At 41.7% G+C, this 14,459-nt stretch overlaps 1 protein-coding gene across 1 annotated transcript in view; it reads left to right on the plus strand.

The window, feature by feature from the left end:
- The window catches only part of ECHS1 (enoyl-CoA hydratase, short chain 1), a 47,219-nt gene that overhangs the window by 16,604 nt on the left and 16,156 nt on the right, over positions 1–14,459 (plus strand). Inside the window, exons 4-5 of the mRNA XM_030203191.1 lie at positions 4,445–4,544; positions 13,038–13,142. Coding sequence (XP_030059051.1) covers positions 4,445–4,544; positions 13,038–13,142 — 205 coding nt within the window. The remainder of the gene's footprint in view (positions 1–4,444; positions 4,545–13,037; positions 13,143–14,459) is intronic.

The raw sequence follows: 14,459 nt of genomic DNA on the forward strand, positions 1-14,459 counted from the left end.
TCGAAAAAGCAGGTTGGAGAGTTACAAACCGTTCAAAGAGCGCTTTATAAGGATAAATTCCTAATGGTAAATTGGAGTCCATTGAGAATCAGTTGAAGCATTTAAATTTAAGATTTGTGGATATTCCCAAATCCCCTCTATTGTCACCATTAGAGATGATTAAAAAGTATTTAAGAGAAGTGTTACAATTTACAGAAGACACTATGCCTCCTATCTCAAGGGCTTATTACTTATCATCTGGGAACCAGCAGGCAGATGTTTCTGAGGATAGTTTGGAATTGACTAACTTTCTTGAAAGAACATAAGAGAAGCCATACTGGGTCAGACCAATGGTCCATCTAGCCCAGTATCATGTTTTCCAAACAGTGGCCAAGCCAGGTCACAAGTACTTGGCAGAAACACAATTAGCAGCAACATTTCATGCTACCAATCCCAGGGCAAGCAGTTGCTTCTCCATGGCTGTCTCAATAGCAGACTATGGACGTTTTCTTCAGGAATTTGTCCAAACCTTTTTTAAACCCAGATACGCTAACTGCTGTTACTACATCCTCTGGCAAAGAGTTCCAGAGCTTAACTGTTCGTTGAGTGAAAAAATATTTCCTCCTATTTGTTTTAAAAGTATTTCTATGTAACTTCCTCGAGTATCCCCTAGTCTTTGTACCTTTGGAATGAGTAAAAAATCGATTTACTTCTACTTTGTTCTACACCATTCAGGATTTTGTAGACCTCAATCATATCTCCCCTCATCTGTCTCTTTTCCAAGCTGAAGAGCCCTAACCTCTTTACGTTCCTCATACGAGAGGAGCTCCATCTCCTTTATCATTTTGGTCGCTCTTCTTTGAACCTTTTGTAATTCTGCTATATCTTTTTTGAGATAATGGCGACCAGATCTGAACCCAGTATTCAAGGCAGCTGAGCGCAGGGGAAGTTTGAAAAGGTAAGGAAGTTATAGCGCCTGTGTTGAAGAGACGTGGGAAGCAGAACCTGATCACTGTGTGAAGATGGAGTGGTGTGTGGAGGGAGGGGAGCAGTTATTGAGAAGTCCCCCCTGAGAACCATGTGCAATGTTGTTGCGGGGAACAGGAATACATGCACAATAAAATAAACCAATACAAATTATACAACATGAAACATAATGTCAAAACTAGCAGTCTAGTAAAACTAATAATTCTCAATATATAACAGCAAAAACAAAAAGCATTATTCCAATGACCCATATGCCTGAATGAACATATGGGTCTTCAAATCTTAAACTGAGCAATATTCTGCACTGAATGAAGCTCTGCAGGTAGTGCATTCCACAACTTTGGGCCACTAATATAGAAAGTGGAGGATCTGTACTCTTCTAAGTGCACCTGACGAAACGATGGAACCTCAAGTAACTGTGAGGATCTTGAACATGTGGGTTGGTAAAATCTCAGAATGGAACAGTGCAGTAGGGAAACACAATTATTCAACACCTTAAAAACTAGCACCAAAATCTTGAATTCAATGCGAAACTTAATGGGAAGCCAGTGCAGAGATTTCATGACAGGAAAAATGTGATTATAACGTGACATACCTGCAATAACACTTGCTATAGAGTTCTGAGTGTCTTGTAGAGCCTTTAATGAACCACTTGCAATGCCAATGAAGAGGCCATGGGGGAAAGGACAGCGCCTAAATGGATGGTGGAAGGCAACGGGGGTGGGGGCTGGTAAGAAGGGGTTCTTGGGATTACTTGAGTATATTGGAATTGTTCGTTGAAGCAAAGGTGTGTATTGCTTCTTTATTTGTTTTATTAAAAGTTTTTGAAAAGTAATTTTTGTTAAAGGCGCTGTGAAACATGTGCATAAACATGTACATGCTCTCTATGCCCTTGGTGCAGTAGTAAAATGTAAGTTTTAATTTAAATGCATTTTAGAATTATTGCTCAATCTTTACTCTTAGCCCATATCGACTATTGTAATGCTGTATTTGTGGGGCTAGCCAATGGGCTGATGAAAAAATTACAGACTTTACAAAATACAGCAGTCTGATCGATGTGTGGATCATCGAGGTTTGAATTCCTTCATTAGCTTCCGATCAATTTTAAATTATGTATAGTGATCGTTCTTGTTCTGCATGGATTTTTTCCCAAGTTTTTATCAGATCAGGTTAATCTTACTTAACAGAAATAGAGCATTGACAAATATGCTTCTACTATTATCAATATCCCAGTCCTAAATGAGTAAAATATAGAACGATATTTAATGGACTATTCTCTTTTCAGTCTGCTAAATGGCGGAATGCCTTACTGTTTAATGTAACGAAGATTACAAAAGTTTATGAGAGCTTTGAAAACTTATCTTTTTCAACTTTAAAATATTTTTAACTCAACCTCTTTCCTTCAGACACGGGCAGTTCGGGAGGTAGTGTCCAGAGAACAATCAACGCTAGAGGCTATCTGTGAGGGCCCACCCAAGACCAGTGGTCTGATATCGCGCCTATATCACATTGTTAATAGGCAGTTACCGAGCCACACACTCCATAGGAAGAGTTGGCAGAGAGAGCTTGGCATGGAACTGGAGGAGGCGATGTGGGAGAGAATGGAGCGGGCTGCGGTGGGAGTGTCGCCTCATGTACCGTTTAAGGAGAATGCGGTTAAGGTCAAGTATCGGTGGTACTTGACTCCTGAGCGTCTTCAGCGCATTTATCCCACAACGACGGGGCTGTGTTGGAGGGGCTGTGGGGTAAAGGGTACAGCGGGACACTTGTGGTGGACATGCAGGAAGGTTGGTGCTTATTGGAGATCGATACGTAGCAGACTGCAGACGTGGATGGGTTGCCAGATACCCTGGAGCCCGACTGTTTTCTTGTTCTCTGCAGGTGTTACGGGTCTACCATGTGCCCAGCAAACCTTCCTGAAACAGGCCATAAGCGCTGCCAGAGTTGTAATTGCTGCTCACTGGAAGCAGTGTAAAACCCCACCGCTAACTTGGTGGATACAAAAGCTGAGACATGTTTGCGAGATGGAAAGATTATTAGCGGAAAGACGCAATCAATTGTGTAGATGGCATAAGATCTGGGATCCTTTCACTCTTCATGTATAAATTCATAGATGTCTCTGGTCAAGGTGGTGTCAGATGGGGGGGGGGAGGGAAGAGTAGGTTGGGGGGTGGTATAAGGTTCTTTGGGGTAGGGGAAGGGGGGAGTTGGGGAATATTAAAAAAAACCATAAAGTCTGAAGTTTTGGTATGGTTATTCTGATTAGTTCTATAATCGCACTAATGCAGTAAGTTGTGTTCCTTAGGTTCACAGTGGGAGTATTACCATGTTTAGTACAATCTGTTCGCAGTATTCCCAGAGATTGGTATTCTGCCTAAATGGAATGTAATTGATCTGCATGATATGTTATGTTTCTGATGTTGTATAATATTTATCAATAAAGACTTCATGAAAATTAAAAAAAATATTTTTAACTCATCAGTTCATAAGTTATACTTCCTGGGTATGCCCAGCTTCTTTTATTGTAAAACGTATAGGACTTGGCTGGAACTTTGTGGAGTATAAGCACTTATTGTATTTGTAAGGCTTTTTATTGTATTACTGTACCAGATGCCAGCTTAGCTCCAAATTGTTGCCATTTTTTTGGACCAATATGTCTAGTTATTACTATCCTAAATATGAAAATTCAACCAACACGTCCCCTCCCTCTAGCCCATCTCCAGATCCTATTAGTTAATGTCACTGGACTGTGCAAGACCAGGAAATAGAAACATGACGGCAGATAAGGGCCAAGTGGCCCATCCAGTCTGCCCTTCCACAGTATCCACTAACTCTTCCTTTTCCTAAGGGATCCCATGTGTCTGTCCCACGCTTTCTTAAATTCCAACACAGTTTTCATCTCCATGACCTCCACCAGTAGGTCATTCCATGCATCCACCACCCTTTCCGTGAAAGAGTATTTTCTTAGATTCTTCCTAAGTCTGTTTCCTCTTAACTTCATCCTACGCCCTCTCATTCCAGAGTTTTCCTTCATTTTAAAAAGGCTCACGTCCTGTACAGTAACGCCACTGAGGTATTTAAACATCTCTAGCATATCTCCTCTCTCCCACCTCTTCCTGTGTATACATGTTGAGGTTCATGAGACTATCACTATATGTTTTATGACCAAGACCACTTACTAATTTGGTAGCCACCCTCTGGACCAACTCCATCCTATTTGTACCTTGTGAGACATGTCTGGGGCAATGTAATGTTCCAAAATATAGCATCTACACAGTCACACTGAGTTGTGAGTTTTCTGAATATCCCCTTCTGTTTGCTTTCTACTCTGCTTTTTTCATGTTCAAGGTTAGACTTAAAAACCAGTGATGTTTCAAAGGTTCATTTTTGAACTGATAGGTTAGACTTACTTGATGAAAAATGTTTAAGTTGCCTAATGCGGTGTAAATATATATATATATTTCTTTTTTAATTAAAGCTTGGAGGGGGTTGCGAGTTGGCTATGATGTGTGACATCATTTATGCTGGCGAGAAGGCACAGTTTGGGCAACCGGAAATTTTACTTGCAACCATTCCAGGTAAATAATTGTCAATTTTTTGTGATTTGATTAATATTACCAATAGATTCTTATATTACAACTGCATGTATTTATTCTGTGTAATTTTGTGTTCGGAGTACTTGAATAGGTAGGCAAGCAAAACAACCATCGTAATTAGATCATATGACATCAACTGATTCCTTTATTATAAGGAGAAAAGAAGCATAGCTAAACAAGCTGCAGTCAGACATGGATGGACCAAATACATAAGTGGGGAAAACATGGGGAGCATTGCACTTGGAATTATGTCCGGACACTGTGTATGTGTATGTTGGCTCTGTGTGTCTGTGACTGGGAAAGTAGAGAAGATGGAAGAGGCAGTTTTGAATGGAGTGATCCCGAACTGCTATGTGTTCAGTGTATCAGTTTCAATGCTGCAGAAACAGGAATTGCTTTTTGTTATAGAAATGCATTGGGCCATTTTTGGGGAAATGCAATTTCTCTGGAGCTCATTTTTTAATTTGATGTGCTTTTAGCATTTTTCCCATGTCAAATTTGGTTCTACTTGGTTACATTTTGGATTTATTTTGTCCCCAGACAGAACCCTTGTGTGTGTGTGTGTGTGTGTGTGTGTGTGTGTGTGTGTGTGTGTGTTTAGTAAGGTCAGTATAAGGTGCTAAAGCAAGTCATGCAAGGAAGTATAAAGGGAAAATTAAAATAATAACCAAGGATAAGAAAGCAGTGATCCAAACTAGAGAAAACCGAGTCCACGTGAAGATGAAATGTGGCGTATATGGTCTGAGTACCGCTATAGAGTATGGGGATTGGAAAAAAACAATATGACTAATCTGTATCTATTTGCTGCTCCAGAGTGGTTGTAACGCTTGCATGCTTTATTTTTGGTCTTTGTACAATAGCAAAAGTTTTTGTTATTTTCCATTTCCCTTCACAAATACAGGAGTGCAAGAAACTGAAAATTTGCATTGCAATGTTCCATCCAGAAACAGTGGAGCCTAGATTTAAAGATTATGTAGAGAATTGTAAGAATTGGGGCTTTTTAAAAACAAAATTTCTAAAGAATTGAGGTTTGACAGTGAGTTTGTAACCAGATGCTAGGCATAAGGAGAGGAATTTATAGGCACAGCAGTGACAACATGTTATTGCCAGGAAACATAATTTAGAAATATGAAATTGATTATATCTCAGAGGACAAGCAGGCCATATAATTCTCACATGTGAATGACATCCATGGAGCCCAGTGTAGAAATGCTACCATTCCAAGTTCTTCTGCCCCAGAAGGTGTGAACAATGGATGCATACAACCTGGGGTGGGTAGCTCATTTAGACAGGCTTCATACTCGAGGTCTATGGTCTGCCGAGGAGACTGATTTTCAGATCAACCTTCTAGAGCGTCAGGCAATTTGGAATGCTGTGAAGACTTTCAGGGATTAGCTGTCCAACCAAATTGTTCTCATTCAAACAGATAATCAGGCTGTGATGTATTACGTCAACAAGTAGGGGAGGTACAGGTTCCTACCATCTGTATCAGGAGGCTGTCAGGATGTGGAACTGGGCCGTCCAACACAGGATGGTTCTCAGAGCCACCTATCTGGTGGGAAAACAACCTGGCTGACAGACTGAGCAGAGTAATGCCCGCAAGATTTTCTAAGAGTGGGGCACCCCTCAGTGCATCTTTGCTACTCAACACAACCACAAAGCCCCTCAGTACTGCTCCAGGCTCAGGTCACCTGTTAGACTAGCGTTGGACGCTTTGTTCCTTCATTGGGGACAGGTCTTCTCTATGCGTATTCTCCCATTCCTCTCATAGAGTAGACTTTGATGAAACTCAAGCAGGACAGGGGAACCATGATACTGATCACCCCGTATTGGCCCAGGCAGATACGGTTCCTGCATCTTCTGGAGTTAGTTTCCAGGAAAGATTCTACTAAGAGGTGTGTACTTTCAAATTGAGGTTTGCTCTCTGGTATGAGGGCAAGACCCTAGATCATAGAACCTGCTTGAATACTTTCTGCACCTCTCCGGATTTGGTGTCAAGACCAACTCTGTAAGGGTTCACCTCAATGCAATTAGTGATTACCATCACCTTGTGGAAGGTAAGTATATCTCTGGACAGCCTCTGTGAGGTTTGCTTTTGACAAAGCCCCTATCAAGCCGCCGTCTGTGTCATAGGACCTCAATATTGTCCTTACCTAGCTGTTGAAAGCTCCTTTTGAGCCACTAGATTCCTGTAATCTGAAGTACTTGACCTGGAAGGTCTTGTTTTTGTGGCAGCCACTTCAGTTCTCATGGTCAATGAGCTTTAGGCCCTACTAGCAGATCCACCTTGTATGAAATATCATCGCATTAGAGTAGTTCTCCACACACCCTAAGTTCCTTCCTAAGGTGGTGTTGGAATTCCATCTTAACCGGTCAGTCGTCGTGCCAACATTCTTTCACGAACTTCATGCCTATCCTGGAGAAATCTCACTGCATACCTTGGACTGCAAATGAGCCTTGGCCTACTATCTAGAGTGGACTAAGCCCTATAAACAGTCCACCCAGCTTTTTTGTTTCTTTTGATCCCATCGATAACCACACTCTTTTCAATTGGCTAGGAGACTGAATCTTTTTCACTTATGCCCACTCAGGTCCGACTCTGGAAGGCATGTCATGGCTAATAATGTCAGAACTTTGGCTGTGTCGCAACCCACTTGAGATCAGCCTCCATTGAAGAGATTTGCAAGGCTGTAACTTGGTCTTCAGTCCACACATTCACATCCCACCACTGCCTTGAGTAGAACGCCCGACGCAACAGCTAGTTTGGTCAGACAGTCCTGCAGAATTTGCTTGGGTTTAGAATCGAACTCCATCCTCCTAGGCCTGGTTTATTCCGTTCCAGGCTGCACCTTCACAACCAGTGTGTATACAGTGGGGGAAATAAGTATTTGATCCCTTGCTGATTTTGTAAGTTTGCCCACTGACAAAGACATGAGCAGCCCATAATTGAAGGGTAGGTTATTGGTAACAGTGAGAGACAGCACATCACAAATTAAATCCGGAAAATCACATTGTGGAAAGTATATGAATTTATTTGCATTCTGCAGAGGGAAATAAGTATTTGATCCCTCTGGCAAACAAGACCTAATACTTGGTGGCAAAACCCTTGTTGGCAAGCACAGCGGTCAGACGTCTTCTGTAGTTGATGATGAGGTTTGCACACATGTCAGGGGGAATTTTGGTCCACTCCTCTTTGCAGATCATCTCTAAATCATTAAGAGTTCTGGGCTGTCGCTTGGCAACTCGCAGCTTCAGCTCCCTCCATAAGTTTTCAATGGGATTAAGGTCTGGTGACTGGCTAGGCCACTCCATGACCCTAATGTGCTTCTTCCTGAGCCACTCCTTTGTTGCCTTGGCTGTATGTTTTGGGTCATTGTCGTGCTGGAAGACCCAGCCACGACCCATTTTTAAGGCCCTGGCGGAGGGAAGGAGGTTGTCACTCAGAATTGTACGGTACATGGCCCCATCCATTCTCCCATTGATGCGGTGAAGTAGTCCTGTGCCCTTAGCAGAGAAACACCCCCAAAACATAACATTTCCAACTCCATGCTTGACAGTGGGGACGGTGTTCTTTGGGTCATAGGCAGCATTTCTCTTCCTCCAAACACGGCGAGTTGAGTTCATGCCAAAGAGCTCAATTTTTGTCTCATCTGACCACAGCACCTTCTCCCAATCACTCTCGGCATCATCCAGGTGTTCACTGGCAAACTTCAGACGGGCCGTCACATGTGCCTTCCGGAGCAGGGGGACCTTGCGGGCACTGCAGGATTGCAATCCGTTATGTCGTAATGTGTTACCAATGGTTTTCGTGGTGACAGTGGTCCCAGCTGCCTTGAGATCATTGACAAGTTCCCCCCTTGTAGTTGTAGGCTGATTTCTAACCTTCCTCATGATCAAGGATACCCCACGAGGTGAGATTTTGCGTGGAGCCCCAGATCTTTGTCGATTGACAGTCATTTTGTACTTCTTCCATTTTCTTACTATGGCACCAACAGTTGTCTCCTTCTCGCCCAGCGTCTTACTGATGGTTTTGTAGCCCATTCCAGCCTTGTGCAGGTGTATGATCTTGTCCCTGACATCCTTAGACAGCTCCTTGCTCTTGGCCATTTTGTAGAGGTTAGAGTCTGACTGATTCACTGAGTCTGTGGACAGGTGTCTTTCATACAGGTGACCATTGCCGACAGCTGTCTGTCATGCAGGTAACGAGTTGATTTGGAGCATCTACCTGGTCTGTAGGGGCCAGATCTCTTACTGGTTGGTGGGGGATCAAATACTTATTTCCCTCTGCAGAATGCAAATAAATTCATATACTTTCCACAATGTGATTTTCCAGATTTAATTTGTGATGTGCTATCTCTCACTGTTACCAATAACCTACCCTTCAATTATGGGCTGCTCATGTCTTTGTCAGTGGGCAAACTTACAAAATCAGCAAGGGATCAAATACTTATTTCCCCCACTGTATAGTTTCAGGTTAATTGATCTAATTGGCCTTGCCATTGCGAGTCCCTATTGTTTTTTTGTTCTTGTTTTTGGTGAGCCTAGTAGCTAGGGATTCCCACATATGAGAATTATATGGTCTGCTTGTCCTTGGAGAAAGCAAAGTTACTTACATGTGTCAGGTATTCTCTGAGGACAGCAGGCCAGTTATTCTCACATACTCTCCCAGACTCCTGTAGGAAGTGAATTCAGTTTTTAGCTATAAAGACATAAATGTTGCCATACTGGGACAGACCGAAGGTCCATCAAGCCCAGCACCCTGTTTCCAACAGTAGCCAATCCAGGTTACAAGTACCTGGCAAGATCCCAAAACAGTACAATACATTTTATGCTGCTTATCCTAGAAATAATCAGTGGATTTAACCCGTCCATCTTAATAATGGCTTATGAACTTTTCTTTTAGGAAGCTATCTAAACCTTTGTAAACCCCACTGAGCTAACTGCTTTACCACATTCTCTGGCAATAAATTCCAGAGTTTAATTACATGCTGAGTGAAATCAAACAAAATAAAACATGGAAAAGAAAATAAGATGATACCTTTTGTTATTGGACATAACTTAATACATTTCTTGATTAGCTTTCGAAGGTTGCCCTTCTTCGTCAGATCAAGAAATGTAGGGGGCGTGTCAAGATGGCGGCCGGAGCGTTCGTGGATCGCTCACGGTAGTTTTGCTGGGAGCCTAATCTTTGTGTTTTTCCTCTCAACTGAAATGCCTCACACCAAAAGGAAGGGGCTAGTTAAGGCAGTTAAGGGCCTGACGCCAGCGGCCCGAACTTCCTCCCCGTCCCAACAAACACTGGACCGATTCGCGACGCCTATCCAAGGAAATAGGGCGAGCGAAGCTGAATTGGGAGCTATTGGAGGAGCCATATCTCCCTCAGCACTGGAAATATCTTTTTCGCCGCCAGATAATCGACCTCCGCCGCCAGCGATTTCGGGGCGGAGGGAGGAGGATGAAGCCACTACGGAAGGCGTGTTGGACCAAACCTCAGATGGCGCTAACTCCCCCCCGAACGCTGAGGATATTTCTTTGGAGGGGAACCCTCCGGCGGAGATTAATCTGCAGATGATATGGAAGATACTACAGGGCTTGAGCCAGACGGTAATAAAATCTGCTCGAGAGACTTCTCTGTTAGTAAGTAAAATTGACTCTTTGACTAATTCTCTTGAAAAACTAAGCAGGAATCGGTCTTACAAACTGAAGCACTTCAGCAGGAAGTTAAATCTTTAAAATCTGTGACTGAATCTTTAGTAACAGATAAAATAGTAATCCACAAGAAAATTGAACAGTTTGAGAACTTTAATAGAAGATTGAATCTTAGAATATTGAATTTCCCCTGGATTAAAGAACTGAGTCCTATTGAAATGTTCAAGAAATATTTAAAAGAAATCTTGTTATATCCAGATTCAGCTATTCCTCCTTTAAATAGAATATATTATCTTCCAATTCCTTTGCAAGCTGAATCGGGAGACAAGGGTAAGACAACTGAAATGGGGAATATAACTTTGGACCCTCAAGCACAACTGGACATTTCAGTAATATTAGACTCATCTTTATCTGAAATTGAACAGCGCAGAACTCTTTTGATATCTTTTGTTTTTGAACAGGATTTGAATGCTGTGCTGAAGTTATATTTCAAAAATGTTTTAAAAACCTTTTGTGGCCAAAGATTGTGGATATACCCGGATGTTTGTAAGACAACTCAGGACAGGAGAAAGATATTTCTTTCATATTGAGAAGAGACCCGAGCCTTGGGGGCAACATATTTACTTGCTTACCCATGTAAATGTCTGGTTAAATATATGGGAGTAAAATATATATTTTTTGAACCGGAACATCTTAAAGCATTCTTAGCGATGAAAAAAGTAGCCATTACACCTGCAGAGTAATTGATGTTACCAGATTATCAATAGTAGTAAGGATAAGATAGGCCAGGCCATAAACGATTATTTTCTTTTTCTTCCTTGAGATCTCCTATAATCTAATTCACGTTTCCCCTGGAAGTTATAGTTGTGGTCTAATTAATTGTATAACCTGTTCTTACTTGGTGAATTTGTATACTTGCAAATTATTAATAATATAATTGTTTAGATTATTGATCAAGGTATACAATGTATTACTATTTACATGTTTTACGTGTAAAAAAATTTTTGAAATCTAATAAATAAAATTAAAAAAAAAAAAAAAAAGAGAGTATGCTAGGCAGCGTTTCCACACCAGGCTCCACAGATGAGAGAATAATTGCCCTGCTGTCCTCGGGATACACCTGCTACAGCTCAGTAACTTGCTTAAGATGAGAAGGTAATGGAAAAGGGAGGTAAAATTAGAAGGCATAGAACAGGATCAAAAGAAGATGGGTAAAAATTCCTCTGGAACAGTAGTTTTTATCCTGGGCCAGCTGGGCAAGCCTCCGTTTTCTTAGGTGGTTGATGATGAATATGGATGATGCAGTGCACACAAATATATTATGCACTAGTAAAAAAGGCCCGTTTCTGATACAAATGAAACGGGCGCTAGCAAGGTTTTCCTCAGAGTGTGTATGTTTGAGAGAGTGTATGTGAGAGTGACTGTGTGTGAGAGAGAGAGTGAATGTGCAAGTGTGTGTGTGTGAGAGAGAGTGAGTCTGGGTGTGAGTGTGTCTGTGAGAGAAAGAGTGTGTGTGTGTGAGAATGAGAGTGTGTGCAAGTGCGTATGTGAGACACAGTGTGAGAGAGAGAGAGTGTGTTTCACACAGATACAGTGTGTGCAAGAGAGTGTGTGTGAGACATAGAATCTCAGTGAGACTGAGTGTATGAGACCAAGAGAGTGTGTGAGTGACTGTGTGACACATAGAGAGTGAATGTGATACAGTGTGAGATACAGTGTGTGAGAGTGAGAGAGAGAGAGTGTGTGAAACAGAGAGTGTGTGTGTGACAGAGATACCTCCCCCCCCTCTGGTGTCAGGCCCCCCCTCCCTCCCTCCCTCTCTCTGTTGTCAGCCCCCCCCCCCCCTCTCTCTGGTGTCTGAACGTTACTGTGCTTCAAAGAACTGACCAATCCTATTTAATAGAATGCACCTCCAACATTCTGATGCCGAGAAACCATGTGGTTGGTCACTTCTGCTTGTGACGAACCTGGAAGTATGTGATGTCAATTCAGGAGATGGATACAGAGAGCAGGAATGCCTCAGCCATGCAGTCAGCTTCAGAATGTTGGAGGTGCATTTTATTATATAGGAAAGGAACTGACCAATCCTATTTAATAGAATGCACCTCCAACATTCTGAAGCCGAGAAACCTCGTGTGATTGGTCACTTCTGCTTGTGAAGAACCCGTAAGTACGTGATGTCAATTCAGGAGATGGATACAGAGAGCAGGAATGCCTCAGCCATGCAGTCAGCTTCAGAATGTTGGAGGTGCGTTTTATTATATAGGATAATCTTGCGCTGCCACCTCTTTCCATGGGTGGGTACTTGTGGCCAAGTGCCCCCCCCCCCCCGCCTAAGAAATGACAGACTCTTGAAGTAGTTTGAGTGGAAGGAGCACCTGCTGTTAGGAGAAGCATCAGCTAATGAGCTGATAGCTTGAACATTTTGATACAAAAGCTTATACAGAGGGTGTTAGTACTGGGGTGGGGGAATAGTGCTTGGAAGGAATATGAATGAGAATTAAAGAGAAGCCTTTTGTCTGTTAGATCTCTGAAGAAGAAAAAGGTGTGTTAATTGAAGGAAACTTTTTCTCCACTTGCACAAGCCTGGTCTGAGAATGGGATGAGTAGTGAAGGGATAACTAATTTACTGTTACATTCTTTCAAATGAACTTTGGGATCATTTTTACTCCTGTGCTGCCAATTAAAGTAAAACAGTGTTTTCTTTTTTTTGTTTGTAAGTTTGTTTTTACCAAGCAAAGATTTCTTTCTGTTTTCTGAAAAACCTTTAGATTTGTCTTTGGTTATTCTATTAACCAATAAATGCTCACATCCTAATTGTTTTAGGAGGCGGTGGAACACAAAGGCTTACAAAAGCAGTTGGGAAATCATTGGCAATGGAACTGATTCTCACTGGAGATAGAATTTCAGCCCAGGAAGCCAAACAAGCAGGTACAAAAACAGCATGTTCCAGTAGACATGAGATTCTGTATTCTGCATGCTTAAGGTGGAGATAGTATTCATCTACTCGTGGAGTCCAGTGGTCAAAACCCAGAAGTAGAGAGATTCACATTTTTGACCAGAGATTTTGCTACCCTGTTCATTTATCACTTAAATGAAACAAAATGTTTGTTTTAAAATTAATAGTTTCTTGTTAATGTGTTCTTTCAAGTATTTGCTCTCAGGGAAATGAGAAATTGGTACTACTGGTCAAACTAAATTCGAGAACAGTCAGGATCTGGAAAGCATTCTTTCCTCTCTCTCTCCCTCCGCTATCCTATGCAGTTCTTATATCTAAATTGTAGATCTCAGTACCGAATAATGGCAATATGACAAGTACATTCTTGACATGCAGCCTTGCATGCCATACCATTCCTGTAATGGCCAGATTACCATATTCAGCAAGGGCTATATGTTTGAATCAATGTCCTGTCCTAAAAAAAATTCTTCGGGAGCCCCTATTTTTTTCTTTTGTAACTCGCTGTTGTGCCTTTTTGATATTATAGAACTTAGCAGTAGCTATGGTAAGTCTACACTTCCTTCTGAAATGTTCCTTTTTGTTGCCTTTTAGTAGGGGTGCAAAGGTTTAGTCCTCAAGGACTGCAAGCGGGCCAGGTTTCCAGGATACCCTTAAAAGAACGCTTGTATTTAATACAAATCTATGCTATGCGTATTCATTAGGAATATCCTTGATGCCATTGAAGATGAAACGTGCAGCCTGCCTTCCTAGCTTGGAAGTTAAATGCATTAAAATAGACTTGATAGAGCTGCACAGCAAAGTAGGCTAAAAACAGGCTACATTAAACAAGGAAAAGGCAGAGAAATCAGAATCAAGGAGAAGAAAGTTACAAAAAATGAAGAGTTACGTCAGAAACTGATAATGTTTCCCTGCATTCTGTTTGATTTCGTGGGACTTCATTGTCCATCCACCTAGGTGGATTTTTCTTCCTTACAAAAAATGAAGAACCAGGGGATGGTTAGAAAGCTCAGGCAAAGAAAACTTAATGCAGCTCCTCCAGTATGCCCAAGAAGAGGTTTGCAGACATCAGTTAGTAGTTATGTATTTCTGGTGCTTCCAGATGTCAGATTAGAAACCTCCTCAAGTACCCAAGTTTTAGACCAGATTTGAAAGCCTACTAGGTAAGACTAACTCTCCGCTTTATATGCTTGAGTTCCAGAGATAAGATGTGGTGTAGCTGAATTATGAATGACTAGCATATACAAGCTGAATCTTAGTTGGAAGAAGTACAGCAAAAAGATGAAATAGGG

Source organism: Microcaecilia unicolor, chromosome 5, assembly GCF_901765095.1.
Source record: "Microcaecilia unicolor chromosome 5, aMicUni1.1, whole genome shotgun sequence".
Classification (NCBI taxonomy): Eukaryota; Metazoa; Chordata; class Amphibia; order Gymnophiona; family Siphonopidae; genus Microcaecilia; species Microcaecilia unicolor.